Source organism: Strix uralensis, chromosome 5 (genome assembly GCF_047716275.1).
Source record: "Strix uralensis isolate ZFMK-TIS-50842 chromosome 5, bStrUra1, whole genome shotgun sequence".
Classification (NCBI taxonomy): Eukaryota; Metazoa; Chordata; class Aves; order Strigiformes; family Strigidae; genus Strix; species Strix uralensis.
The window spans coordinates 39,999,239-40,014,706 of NC_133976.1; the positions used below are offsets into that span (position 1 = coordinate 39,999,239).

Sequence of the window (15,468 nt, forward strand, 5' to 3'; positions counted from 1 at the left end):
AGACAGGTTTTTAAGACAAAGTCATTTCTTATACAGTAGTAGGAGGTATAAATACTTTGATTGGTGTTTCTTTATAAATAATTATTTAAAATACTTAAATATTAATAAATAAATGTATAAAACTCAATAAAAAGATTGAAATTAAAAAATGTGCATCATAAAATTTGCACAGTAACTCAGTACAAAAGGTCATATGATGTCATTAGCATTTGCACCTCCTCTGAGACTGGCTTCTTTTCCTTTTGAGAGAAGTTGAAGTCTCCACCAGTTTTTGTAACACACTGAACAGCTCATTCACAGCTTTGCGTTGAATTTTCAAGTCGCTCATCTGTTACAAGTAAGAAATAAACAGAATGAAGGTTATGCTAAGATCTATAATTTGCTGATCACATCCTACAGGCTACACTGATAACAGGGTAAACCAAATGGACATCTGCAGTTTCCAATTACTCTACTACCTAATTCCTGCAACAAAGAGCCACTTTGTCACAGGTTTTTGTTTTCCACTTTCTGTGTTACTTTGCAATGTGCCACAGACCAGCCATATTCCGTGAAACGGAGCTACTTCTGTGAAGCAGAGTTATTGTGATGATATATGAGTTATCCACAAGCAGCTAACTCCACCGAGGTATTGGCTGTGGACCTCTGAAGAGGTAGGTGGTTCATGCCATTGTCACTCGTTCAATAAGCCAAGTGCCTCCAAAGCCCATGGAGACATGCCGTAGCCAGGCACAACTTTTCCACCCAATTTCTAAACCACAAACAGCTGTGTCAGTGGCAGGTCTGGTGGGCAGATGACATGGCAGCACTGCCGACACCTCTGTGCTAGACTCTGGCAAGACTCAGAGAGGGCGGCCCCCACACTGACGTGCCACACTGCAGATCTGCAGCTGGAAACCTTAGGTTTTCCACTGCGAACTGAGCCAGACAGGAGTTACCAGATGGGTTACTAAAACATTATTGGCTTGAGTCATACTCAGATCTCAACTGGAATATATAGTGTCATGAGCCTTGGAGGCAGAAGAGTCATCTTACCTGAAGCTTTGTCAGGTCCATGAGGTCATTCATCTTCTTTAAGCCATCAGGAAGGCTTCTTTTCAGAGTATAGAGCTCCTCAGATATGTGCCTGACATGCGCCTTTGACGTGTCAGTCTTTTCAAGCATTTCCAAGTACATGGAAACAATCTGGCTCAGGATGATCCTTTTTTCATTTCTCTGTTGAAAAATATGGTCAGAAAGAAAGGTCTGTGAGTGCCCATCAGCAGGAAAATGAATGAAGCTAAAATGCAGTACACAGGGATTCTCACTGTCGCTGGAAACAGAGTCATAAAGAAGATGCTGCAACTCATCTCCTGGGCTTGGCTGTACCTCAGGATCAGTTCATGGTACAGTATAAAGCACCTTGATCCTTATGGGAAGCATTTTTATGAGAATTCTCTTCTCATTTCCAAGCTACCAAAGAGGCCTCTGCTCATTTTAATTCTACCCCAGCTGGTTACACTGGCCCTGGGAACTGCTTTGTACTGAAAGTGCCCTGCAAAGCACCTGAGATGCTTTGTCATATCTGGTTCTGACTCACCTCTGTCCAATTTATCAGTTTGTCTGTAAAAATAGGTCCGCCATCAGCTACGTCTGAATGACTTGAGTTCTGCAACAAAGAACATATCTGTCATAAAATAATACTTATCACAAGGCAAATTTCCATTCTCTATTCAAATGAGCAGTAAAAAACAGAGAGTTGTGATTTTTGCACCGCTGGCCTATAACTATTACAATGCTTTCACTTCTCTAAGCAACAAATCGCATTGGATGACTGCCTAGTACCAGAAATGTCATTAGTCTGCTTTTCAATGTCTTCTCCTGCTGTAACTCATCTGAATAGAGACATTTAGCACCATGTATTTTACTAAAAGCTTCTTGCAAGTTTTGGTATTGACAGCTGAAAATTAAAGTTCATAAGCCTAGTACCTGGCTAGAAAACTGTCATATCTGATCTTGGCATGTATTTTGGTAAGTCAAAGTCCACCAATACATAGTCTGTGGCCTTGAATTTATCCAGTCTTAGTAAAATCTCATATAGAATAAGAACAAATTAACTTTACTATAAAACTACAGTTTGTAGAACTGGAGAATAGCCCAGTAGCCCACAATCAGGCATGGAGACATACAAGGCTACTGGGCTACTGAGAGGCTCACAGGGGCAGAGTTTAACCTTCAGATGTTAGCCACACACTGTGGCAGATTCTAGGAAACAAAGAGCAATACAATTCTCCTACCAAGGAAAGGTAAACTGAATCATTTCCTCTTCTGTGTATGTCTTTTTTTTTTTGTATACAACAGTCACTATTTCCTTTTTTGTCTGCTCAGTAATTTAAATACAGTGAGTGCAAAGGGAAAACTTGCAGGCTGACAGAAACCTTGTAGGCTGATTGGCTCCCCATGCTGAGCACATTGCCAAACCTTGTTTTGCTGTTCTTCAGAAAGGCAGGGAGCACCTGCTGTGGACCAGAGTTTTAATATCAGTGCAAGAAGCATCTCATGGCTCAGGATCTCTCCAACAGAGTTACATATATTCTAGTGAGAATCTCTCTGATCTATGCTAATGACAAATTTATATAATGCCAATTTTACAGCCAGTTTCCTATCAATCTGCAAATGCTGAAGTATCCCACTAGGCTTCTTTGTGTGATACTTCAAGGTGGTTCTTTGACTACTAAATTTCAACTTTCATATACACAAAATTCTGACAAAATCAGAGCTGAAAATAGGAGCAGACTCTTGCAGTTGCCTTCATGCATTTAAGGAAAAAAATATTACTGAGAATAAAAGCTGTTAATTAGAAGTGACTCTATTGTAGATCTGTTATCTAATCCCAACTGAAGTCAACTGTGAACTACTTTAATGCCTTCTAAATGAAAATAGGTAAATTAACATTACAGTTATCAAGTTATCAATATTCTGTCTGAAAAGAAGTAGTATCATGCTGGATAACATTCCCATGCCAGATCATAGTCACAGATACGGAAACAGAATGGCTGGAGGCTGCAAAAGAATAAGCAGTAGGAACCACCTTTGGGCAACACACCGCTACTACTAAGTATCAGATGCATTTCCTAAAGCAAAAGTTCTTCTCCATTTTGTTTATATTGCTAACTAATACTAAATCCCCCATTAACATTACTAACCTAAAAGAAAAAAAGTGTCAGTAAATTACATCTGAATAGAATTGAATAAAATTCATTCATTCATCATAAACTGTGTTAAGATTCCTTGTTATGAGACATTCCATGTAATCAAAAGCTGAATGGAGCTAGAAGAAGCTCTTGTGAAAGGAAGAGTGCCCCTGAAATAAATGCAAACTACTACATTAACTATGACTACTGAAAAACTGGATCATGTTAGCAAAACCAAAGAAATTGTCCATATTCTTGTTTAAAAAATGGTATAACCAAAAAATTTGTTCCATGGTTACCCTCTATTGGTACACATCGAGTATGTCAAGTAGTGCTCAAGTCTGGACTGTATCTAAAGCACAGGCAGAAGGAGAAGAGAAGTGCAGTAGAAGACCATACTTACAAAGTCAGCTTTCAGTTGGTCTATATCATTTTGAAGTTGAGCAAGAATTAAGCTATTTCCAAAACGTCCAAAATAAATCATGATGACAGACAGAACAAACAAGCTGTAGGTCTGGCAAGTCATTTTCTTGGCAATGGTTCAGTTAAAATGCTCAGATAGATAAGTTCTGGGAGATGTCAGTTCTAAAAGCAGTGAGCTTCAACTTCTAATAGTTAAATCTTCTATTAGAAGAAAGTAGACGAATGAACTTCATCTGCCTGTCAGTGGTATTTATACCTGGTCTTGAAATTTTTTATTTCGTCATCACAGGCTGCATATATTTAGACAAGATAGTGTTAGATAAGAATGCTTCGTTTTTGGCTGATCAAGGGAATCCCTCGAAAGCATCTTTCTTAAAGCATGGTCCTGGAAAAATTTTCAGTGGTTCGTCAATGGGTAACATTTACGTGTCAGGTTCTGAAGTTTCTTTTCACATGGTTGGGGAAAAGGGGGAAATTTTGATACTGATTGAGGAGTATGCATTGTGGCTCAAGCATATTCTTACACGTTATCTGAAAAAAAAATCATATCATGTGGTTAAAGGGTCAGTATAACAGTCAACTCATTTCTGGTATTCTTTTAAAGTAACCACTGAGATTGCCATGGCATTTTTCAGAGTCACTTAGAGATCTGAACATTCTCCCTACTGCTGTCCTTTTGTAAAACACTATTTGCATTCTTTCCATGGTCTAAAGTGCATTTCTGCTGCTTTCTCATTCTTCACCTCTGGATTTAAAATAGACTCAGGGAAAATGAGGTTCCAGCATGGATGCAATGATGCATCATATTAAATTCCTCTATGGTTGTCTACTATCCTCAGAGTGGAGTATTTAGTACTCAAGACAGTAATTTCTGCTTGGCAATAATTTAAGTTCCCCACCTGCCCATTCATTTGCACTTATGTGTGTAGAATAAGAAAACAGAAAAACATGGATGAAAAAAAGCACAATTGAAGAAGACAGACAGGATGGTCTCCAAATGCATTCACACCCCTGAAACAACTGTATTGAGAGTTAGCTGGGGAAAAGGTTTTTGTATAGGAACTAACTCTGCTTTGATGGATATAATGGGAAAAGAGCTTACTGTGAAGAGTCTTATGAAGAAATCAGAGTAATTTTAGGCTGTAGTACGTGAATGCAGGGTAGTTAGGAGCCTACAAGAGAAAGAAAGAAGGACCCCATAGGGAAAAAGAAAAGAGAGAGGATCAGGAAGAGGGCTCAATTCACACAGACTGCAGTGGAAGAAGTCTGTAGCTCATCAGAAACAGATGAGAAATAAACTGGCCCCCTAAAGATATGATTTGAGCTCTCCAGCACAGCCCTGGGTGGCTCTTCAGGTGCTCCTTGCAAGAAGCTGACCCCTTCCCCAGCAGCACCTCCTATCTCAGCAAATGACCACTAATGACATCAAACATTTTTTGTCTGCAGCTTGAAAGAGGACCTACTACTACCATTGCAAACAGGGAACTGCCATTTTGCAGAGACAAGAACCAAATTTCACAAGCAACCACAGGCCCAAAAGCTGCATGCTAAAACTCCCTGGGAATAGCAGCATAGACAGATGGCACACATCTCACAACAGGTGCAGTACTGCACAAAAATTAAGGATGTAATCTGCCTGGTATAGTAGCACTATGCAATGTTCATCTTTGGTTTAGTTTAGGAAATTAAAACTGGTTAAGCAATAACTTGATTGCTGGAAGTGTTGACATGGAGTTGAGGTGATAATGCTATTCAAGGATGCTTCAAAGCACTGTAAAAAAATACAAAAGTATCATGCCTGCCCACAGCAGAGAGATTGGACTAGGTGATCTTCAAAGGTCCCTTCCAACTCAAACCATTCTGATTCTATGATTCTATGCTAGAAATTAGAATAATAGAATCATAGAATCATTTAAGTTGGAAAAGATCCTTAAGATCATCGAGTCCAACCATTAACCTAACACTAAGTCCACCACTAAACCATGTTCCTAAACATCACATCTACACATCTTTTAAGTACCTCCAGGGATGGTGACAAAATGGAAGTCCCACCAAGATTCGAAGTGGAGTCACAATTCAAAGTGGACTCACAAATGTCAACACACTGAACAAACCTATTGGTAATGTTGAAACATCTGGATAGCTTTGCAAGGAAATCATAGTCAAATGGCATGTTGTGGCACAGCTAAATGTAGTTTTATACATACAGGAAAACCAAGCATATTTTACAAAGTGGAAGACACATGCTGAGGCACGTCAACTGGTCATGAACCTGTCGAGCAATTCTTTGGCAAAGTGTTGGAAGATGTCAAGTGGCAGAAGGAAAATGATTCCTGTTACATATGGCACTCTTTACAGTGTCAGAAACATACAACTGGAAGAGGGACTGGGTCATCAAGTCCAATTTTTACCACTACGGGTCCTAATTTGAGCAGTGCTTTTCTGTTGAGTTACTAGAGTGTGCAAAGAAGAGCGGCAAGTAAGGAGTTTGGGAGAGATTCTTTACACAAACAGCTCAGTCTTCTTAACGTGTTGAGAACAAATCACAACACAACAGAACACAACTAATTGCTGTAATTATCCAGCCAGGCAGAAGATATAATTCCAGGAGTTGAAAGATTAAGTCAGTAACACTGCCCTCCTCTGCAGAGAACTATTCATCCAGAGTGACTGTGCTGTGTTAAGCTGCCTTGTTAAACCTCAGACATGCATCTCATCCACAGCAGGATGTACCTTTCAAGTGACCTCCGTTTGGTCTCCCATTACTACTAAAGTTTTAAGAATAACAGGAGGATGAAATATCAGAAAGAGAATTTTTCCAACTCACATCCTGTAGATACTGGTTAAAGTTTTTGGGATTTATATGGCTAATTTTATCACTAGATCTCACCTTTCAGAGGCCACTGTCAAGCATCCAATTTTGCAGGTAAGAAAATGGAAGCACAGAACAATGGGATGATTCATGATCATTCAGAATCTAGGAAAAGCAAATCTAGAAACACAAACAGGGTCTCCCAGCCCCTTGTGGTCCTCTACCCACTAAGCAGCACTACAAGTATTATACCATAAACTGAGGCAAGAAATTAAGCAAAGAGCAAAGAAGAAAGCCATGACATCTGGCTCTGTCATGCCATCTTCTGAGTGCAGGTCTGACTTCCAGGTACTCTCTCCTGCCTGTGGAGGCTAGATTCAGGCCTTCCACACATCTCCATATTCAAAATCTCACACAAAGAGTAGAATGTTCTGTGGTAAATCATCAGGTGGACAGAAATGTAATCTAATACAGAAATATAGGATCCCTTTTCAAAACTTTTGCATTTGAATAAATTGTACCATGTTAATGTTGACATGCTCATCTCATAATGTTCTCTTCTATTGACACACGCCCTCACGTCTCTCCAAATCATTTTGAACCTAGGCAACAGTCTACAACGGATGGTTAGAACATGAAGGTCCTTAAGTCCCAGGGGTCCTGCACCCCTCCCAGCCCTATTCAGCTTCCCATTCTGCCCCAAAGTGATGAAACAGATCAGCATTGTACAGTGTATGTGTTGTGTCCCCTCTGGACTGCCTTTCCTGAGGCATCAACACAGTTACAAACAAAATAGGGAGTATCCTGCAAATATCTGCCCTTTACTAGACAGAGCCAAGGGCCTAAGAGCATCCATTTTTTTATTCGTGTTCCTTAGTAGATATCTGTTGAGTGCATGCTGGAGGGGACTGAACACTCAGCACTAACACAAGTTCTTTGCCTGAGCAGCAGTCCTAATCTAGATGAAAGACATGCCAGAATAGTGTTGAAAAGTCTTGTGCTGCATAGAATTGGAGTGGTCCTTCTGTGTGGTTCCATAGTCACAGCTGGACTGTCATCTGTTCCAAACACAGTAGGAAATGAAACCAAGGCATTTTTTCATTTTGCTGCCTGGAAGTCATCTGACTCTTCATGCAAAGCAGAGGTTTCACACCCTTCTGTTCATATAACACCTTACACCAATTACCCGATGATGTCCTTGCAAAGTCATGTCAAATTTCACTATGACCACTGATTAAAGGTTTTTCCCTTTCATTTTTTGTTTTATGCGTACTCCTCAATGTGTTGGCTGAGCGGTTAGTAAGGAACTACTCTTACCAGCCCAACAGATCTCTGCCAGACTTTTGTTTCTCTAAAACTCAGTGGTTTCCTCTATTACCACTGCCCAAGGAAAGTAGCTCAGGGTTGGAAAAGCCTCTCTGAGTTGTCATTCTGACCTTACATCACACTTCACCTCTTAGTCTCCCTTTCCTATAAAGCAGCAGAAATAATTTCTTCGTTTCCTCCTTCACAATGCTGGGGGGTTCGGGGGTGTGGGGGTAGTAAGGGGTTTGAGTGATTAAAGTTTGCAAATGCATTGTACCAGTGTTATGTAATTACTAAATACTGTTATTCATGTTACCACTATCTGCAAAGTAGATGTCTTGATAATCAGGCTTCATGACTTTGCAGCTGACCCTTACAAACACGTTGTAAGACTAACATTTTTCCCTACCACAAAAAACCAAAAAACACAACACCACTCTGCTACACATTGTGGAGGATGTAGCTGTCTACTCCTTGTGACCACTGGAACTCTGTGATTTAGAGGATGTTTCAAATGAACATTAGGGATAATGTCAGCACAAAACTGCTACTTTGTTTTATAAGAAAAAAGATTTGGGACAGGGAAGTTCTGAAATTCTCAAAATGAACTGTTCTGACATTTTTCTAAACAAATTTCTCTATCCTGCCCATTCCAAGCACTTTTTGGAAATGCTATTGTTTGAGAGAACTGGAAAATCAGTTTGTACTGTCTGAAGAATGACAGAAGGAAGACCCTTTGGCCTCCATTATGTACTCCTGTCTGTATGCAGTCAGCAATGGGAAAATGTATATTATTGAACCCTCTTTCCACTCACAAAATTTCTCACACAAGTTAGCTGCTGAGTCTTCCAAAGAAAGGGAAGGAAGAGCCCTTGGTCAACCCGATGGTGTTAGACATCTAGAGAGACAGATGTCCAGATAGATAATGAGCTGATGGGTACAACTTTAAGTGATTAGAGTGTAAGTTCAAAAATACTAAAATCACGGGTCCTTGACTGACACAAGACATCAGTTTCATACTTCCTTTTGGAATTTCACTTTGGTAACCCCATGTGGGATGGAAAAAAAGTTTATAGGTTGGGAAAACCTTTCCCCACAAAATACTAATGATAACTTCCTGAATTAGTAAGGGGAAATAACTGTCCCCTCAAGATCAGAGTACTTATCCATCCTGTAAGTAAGAGTTCAAGATTTTGCCTTGCCCAGGAAGAAGATAGCTGTGAATAGCTATTCTGGGCTGGCCTTTCTCACACACTACTGTGGACATTTTGACCACACCTAACTGTATGACTATTGGCTCCGTATTGTCTAGACACTCCAGTAATAGCATAATATGAATATTCAGAACTCATGTTAAAATAATTTTCTGGAGATGATAACAAATATTCTTCTCAGAACATCTGTCCCCATTAACAGCAGTTAACGTCCCTGTTTATAAAAATGAGCATAATGCTGTCTCCCTTCCCTTTCCTTGAAAGACTATTGAACTGATGTATATGAGGAATTCTGAGACTGGAAAGAGGGACCTATAATGTATGTTTTCTCATTGCTGTGGACAGCATGGACAGCAATATGTAATGGAGACCAAAGGGTCATCCTTGTTTCTTGTGCCATATTTCAGGTTGGTATAAACTGATTTTCCAGCTCTCCAAAAAACACAGTCTGCATGTATGAATGATTAAGAAACTATGAGCTACCAGTGGAAGCTAACCATGAGAAAGGCAGGTGCAATTCTAAAATGCTATTTTTCTTGTAGTAAAGTATGGAAAACAATGGCATTGTAGAAGACAGTGATGGGCAAACATGGTGTGCATTTTTACTCTATGCTTCTACTGTTTGGAGTCTTTTCATGTATCCAACACCTGATTAAAATCTATTACCCATAAAATAGAATAAAATTCCAAATCTTATTCAATTTTAGTTTAAGTCTGTATCAGTGGAAAAGCAGCACAATTATTGGCACAGCCACAGCTCAAAGTATGGCTGGTGTTACATAAAAATAACTCCTGTGTTATAACCACAGAGTGTCTATGGGGTTTTCCACATAAAACCTTTCATTTTCACCAGCTCTTCTTCATTCTTCCAAGAAGAATAAAACACTTACTCTTGAAAGTTTTCTGTTTTCAGCATCATAATATCCTTTGGAAGTACTACTGGTTCTGATCATTATATCATGAATCTTACAGTATTTGTTTCCTTTTTAAATCCCCAGCTTCTTGTCTTATGTGATTTCATGAATCTCAGGGTTTATTTTAGATTTTTGGGGTTGGGATTTTTTTCTAATCACTTTTTAATCATCATGGTTGCAGGGAAAATATTGAAAACAAGAACTTCCAAAAGCATAATGAGCAAGTAGAAAAAAATTACCATTTAAATGTAGTTGTTTCAAGGTTCTTCCTAGCAACCTTTGAAGTACTTCTGCCTAGGCTTTGTAGGCACTAGTGGCACCTACAACATCTGTATTGTTGAGTTTTAATGTTAACTAGGGAATGTTATCAATCTAATGTTATCAGTACAACATACAGACTTCAGATAAGGAACTTTGTGCCTTGGTGGGTGTAAAGTCTTCTACAAAATAAAGATATATTTTGTTAAAATAGTTTTCCCCAAAGTGATCTTCCAAGGTTTTCTAATTGTTCCCTAATAGCCTTGCTCTTCATAAGACTAACATGCTAGTATTTTCATAACCTTTTCCACAAATATTTCCATTATTTTTAAGGTAACATTTTAATTTACTTTAAGAGAACTAATTCATTAAGAAAACAATTCCACTGTAATTTGGCCTGTGTTCTGTGGTTCTGACTTTCTGCTGTTTCCTGTTAATATATATGCATATATCTACCTTTGCTGCGCATGAATAGATAGAAAAAACATCACATGTTTTGCTCACAGTGTCTTTCTCCAATTCCCAGTAAATGAGAGTATGTTTTCCTCTATACATTAACTCTCCATGCAGAGACCTCTTGTATTTTCAGTCTTCTATTCAGTTTCATTTTCATAGGCTCAGATCACCTTCAAAAGAAGCCAAAAAGCCATCTGAACTTCTGCATCCAGGTATGTGCAATAATACCTCACAGTGCCTTTTCACCAAAGGATGCTAGTCTTCGATCAGATGTCAGTTTCTGTATGCGCTGGCTGAATCCAGTTAGGAGTCTCCATTGACCTCGTCAGAGGCCAGCTTGCAACCTCTCAAAATAGCACAGACTCTGCTGAAAGATTGTTGCAGTTTGATAGCATTGGAAATCATAGCCCGCCAAACAACCTAATATTTTTGATACATTCTCAGTACAATATCCAAATGGTACTTTTCACACTTTCAACCTGTCAGTGAGCCAGCCCCACTCATTTTCTTCCCATTGTTTACCAAATTTTCTCCACCTGTTGGGTTTTGTGATTCATTCCTTCTTCTTGTCTTGATTTTCTGTGAGGTGGGCTTTTACTTGCACCGGAGATTTTTGGTCTAGTTTTTAGCAAGGAATTCAAGTGTCATTCAAGTTTCATTGTACAATTGCATTTGTTTTCCAGTTTAAGTACCTTTATCGTACAGACACATTTATTGTTGGAAATTAATATTCATATTTAAATTTGGAGGAAAACACTAGTGAAAGCAATCCTGTACTGTTTTAACTTCTTATTGAATATTTTAAGTTTAAATGTGAACATTTTGGGGGAAAATCTGATCATTCTCACATGTTATTCCTTACACAATTTATAATACTTAAATATCACTTATGTACCTGCAAACACAAGTGGGTAGGTGTGGGCATATGTTGGAGGTTAACTCAATGATCTATTTCAAGCATCAGTAGGAAAATATCCATTAAATGTTTCAAACCATCCTACAGAGTGGGCAATTTTTGTCATAACCATTTGGAAACATCCCCAAGAGGTTTCCTAGCAGAAAACTTCTGCGTGATGCAATCCTTTCTTCTAAAACTATCCAGGAGACAGTTTGGTGGGGATTCCCCTTGCCCACAATTCTCTTTAGTGTCATTCATAATTGTGTGACTAAGCAAGTCTTTACTCACAAGAAAAAAGCAAATCAGTATGCAGATTTGGTCCTACCTGTTTTTGTCCTGCCTCCAGAACACTTACAAGCACACCAGAAAATCAGACGTACAAGCAATCCATCCACAGATGACATTTTGCTTAGAACTGGACTTCTTGAGAGCAATTTGCTTGCAAAGACTTTCCAGTTAGATTCAGAATTTAAAATGAAAGGAGAAATATGCAAGACCTTTGCTTTTTAGTAGTTTAAAAACTAAGAACTGCTTCACACCCTAAGTACATTTCCTCTTCATCTCCACAGGAAATAAGGCTGCCTATAGAGGAGCTACTGTGGGTCAAGTGTAGATGAACTTTATTTTAAAGTCACATATCTTCTTTTTTTGAAGCCCTGGACTAACACCCATGAACTGCTCTGGATGGACACTCTCTAGTCCACTTTAGGTGATGCAAAGATTTAATTAGCTAGTAATAAATACTTAAAAGAACAAGAAATGAGAGAACTAAGTTCCTGTTGCTTTTTGGAAGAGGCTAATGAGTCTCTGCCCCCAAACTAAAATAAAGCAAGTTTCTAAAAAGACAATAAAACAAACAAATGTTGGAAAAGAACAAAATACAATCTCAAGAGCATACTTTAAAGTAATCAAAATGTAAGTACCATGGCAGATTGGGTGGCTAATCTTTTTTCCTAAGGAAATGAAACTTAGGCAGTTTCTCTATCTGTCAGTTCCTTCCTCGTCAGTGACTTTTGCACAGAGTCAGCAATTTGATTCAAATTTGAGAGACTCAAAAGTCTCACAGCTAATTTAGCCTCTGACACTTCCATTAAAATTGACATCTGAGCAACAGCAAGGTTGTTCTACTAATCATGGACCACATGTTGATATTTTAAAGTGTCTATATGAGTTAATTAACGTAAGGAGGGGAATAGCTTTCCTAACACAGATATTTGATTGTTGTGAAAGCATATTCATTCCATCAATTACTCAAGAGTTAGTTAATATCTGGGAAAGTCTATATGGCAGTTAAGAAAAACTTCCAAAACTTATGAAAAAGTGCTACAAAAGGAGCCTTACCCTCCCACTTAAACTAATCTTATTTTTTCATATTTATGTGTACAGGGCTCTGGACTCTTACTTCATCCTTTTTCAATACCTCTGGTTTGTCACATCAGCCTATTCTGTGAATATCTGTGCACAGAATTGAAGGACAAGATGTAGCATGTGCTACCATAGCTAGTGTTGGTTTATTTTAATCTAACTAGTGTGGATATCAGTAGCAGAGGAGCTATGATACACCAGGCTTTAGCTGTGGTGTTCTATCTCTATCTTCACATACACAGGCAAAGTACAACAGTCCTTTCAAAGCTTTGCAAAAGCAGATATACAAGTTGAATTTCAATTGCAAAGGACTCAGAATTCAGGCACACTGATGATGGTTTCCATCAGCACACTTGAAATTCTCTCCCCTCTCCATAAGAGATTTTTCTTTCGGAAAACCAGCAACTCTGGTTCAATAGTTGCTAAAAAAATAGCCAAAGAAATTTTAGATTATCTAATAATGTTTTATCCCTCTCATATAATGTAAAATGGCATATCAGTGAGATCTTCTACATTAGTGTGCCATTTGTTCTACACATGGGAATTTAAAACCAGTCTCCTCATCATCCCCACTCACTGTACTTTGAGTTGCACTTGGAAGCATACTTGTAGTCTGAAAAAAATTAGTTCCTTTCAGATAAAATAAAACTGGAAGGTGTTTTCAGAAACTCACCTGATGTTCTCCAATTGTTTACAGGAACTCAGGCCACAGGACCAGACTAGAGCTAGCTGAAAATAAAGTCAAAACAAACACGGTGTGGAAGTTGGGTCCTCAATGCCAGGTTTTTTTAAACTTACAGATCTGCTCCTATAGCATTGCTCCTTTTGCTAATGAAGACATAAGATATCTTGCAAGAATTTCTGATATCTTGTTTAAAATGTTTAAGCAACTGAAGCTGAATGGTCTAACCAATGTGAGGCAGGGAATTAAAATTTTGCTTGTACTAGACCCTGAACCAGCATGATCAGGCATAAGTAGACAGATGTACAGAAATAAATATTTGTGGAGAAGCAATTAAATATTTAAAAGCAGTCATGAATCTTCTCATACCTAGGCACACATGGAAACCTATTAAAAACCCCACAATTTCTGGCATTGTATCTGGAATTACCCTCAAGAGAGGCTGTAGTGGGATGCATCAGTTCCTCCTCTGGTTCCAAGAAAGTCTTTGCAGGAACTGTATGTCAAGGAATCAGTGATAATTAAGTGTTGATTAGCTTCAGTTGTTTTTCTAGTCACCTCAAATCACAAGGTTATGCTTTGTTGATATTCACTGGCTTAGGAAGTCTGTAAGTCTTAGAGTAACTCCAGAAGTGAAGTAGCAGACATGCCTAGAGCACAAACAACAAAGTTTAGGAAAAGCAGAAGTAAAAGCAGGTGTGATGAAGAAATTTTATATGTCACTGAAGAAACCAATAGTCAAAATATCTGAAGGAATATCTTGGAGAAAACAAAGTGTGGGTGGGTAAAATGTCATAGTAAAACACATTCCTCTGGAGTCACATAAGATCTCTGCTATTCTATCCCCTGGTTGGATAAAGAAAATATAATAAAATACAGTATGACTGGTGTTGCAGTTTGAGCCTAGAGGGCAACTGAGCACCATGCAGCCATTCATTCACCTCTTCACAGCACTGGGAATGAAAAAATGAATCAAAATGCTCAGGAATCGAGATAAGGACAGAGAGGGGTGACTTACCCATTATGGTCATGGGCAAAAGACAGATTCGTTAGGGGAAGAAAAAGAATTACAGAATCATCTAGGTTGGAAAAGACCTTGAAGATCATCCAGTCCAACCATTAACCTCACACTGACCATTCTCAACTACACCATATCCCTCAGCGCTATGTCAACCCGACTCTTAAACACCTCCAGGGATGGGGACTCCACCACTTCCCTGGGCAGCCCATTCCAACACCTAACAACCCGTTCTGTAAAGAAATGCTTCCTAATATCCAGTCTAAACCTTCCCTGGCACAACTTGAGGCCATTCCCTCTTGTCCTATCACTTGTTACTTGGTTAAAGAGACTCATCCCCAGCTTTCCGCAACCTCCTTTCAGTGAGTTGTAGAGGGCAATGAGGTCTCCCCTCAGCCTCCTCCTCTCCAGACTAAACAACCCCAGTTCCCTCAGCCGCTCCTCGTACGACATGTGCTCCAGACCCTTCACCAGCTTCGTTGCCCTTCTCTGGACACGCTCGAGTCATTCAATGTCCTTTTTGTAGTGAGGGGCCCAAAACTGAACACAGTAATCGAGGTGCAGCCTCACCAGTGCCGAGTACAGGGGTAAGATCACTTCCCTGTCCCTGCTGGCCACGCTATTTCTGATGCAAGGCAGGATGCCATTGGCCTTCTTGGCCACCTGGGCACACTGCTGGCTTATGTTCAGCTGGCTGTCAATCAACACCCCCAGGTCCCTCTCTGACTGGCAGCTCTCCAGCCACTCCTCCCCAAGCCTGTAGCGCTGCTGGGGGTTGTTGTGGCCCAAGTGCATTTGGCCTTATTGAAACTCCTACAGTTGGCCTGAGCCCATCGCTCCAGCCTGTCCAGATCTCTCTGCAGAGCCTCCCTACCCTCGAGCAGATCAACACTCCCACCCAACTTGGTGCCTCCTGCAAACTTAATGAGGGTGCACTCGATCCCCTCGTC

General features: G+C 39.5%; 1 protein-coding gene across 1 annotated transcript; it reads right to left on the bottom strand.

Moving 5' to 3' along the window:
- Positions 1–202: 202 nt before the first annotated feature.
- IFNG (interferon gamma) lies at positions 203–3,699 on the bottom strand. Its single transcript, XM_074869366.1, has 4 exons — positions 3,577–3,699; positions 1,580–1,648; positions 1,036–1,215; positions 203–328 (listed from the first exon to the last, which is right to left on the bottom strand). The coding sequence occupies exons 1-4, from the start codon at positions 3,697–3,699 to the stop codon at positions 203–205; spliced, it is 498 nt and encodes a 165-aa protein (XP_074725467.1).
- Between the last annotated feature and the right edge of the window lie 11,769 nt (positions 3,700–15,468).

Coding starts and splice junctions, on each gene's coding strand:
- IFNG (XM_074869366.1), bottom strand. CDS start 3,699: ATGACTTGCCAGACCTACAGCTTGTTTGTTCTGTCTGTCATCATGATT. Junction 1,216..1,579: donor AACTGATAAATTGGACAGAG/GTGAGTCAGAAC, acceptor ATTTTTCAACAG/AGAAATGAAAAAAGGATCAT. Junction 329..1,035: donor TGGACCTGACAAAGCTTCAG/GTAAGATGACTC, acceptor TACTTGTAACAG/ATGAGCGACTTGAAAATTCA.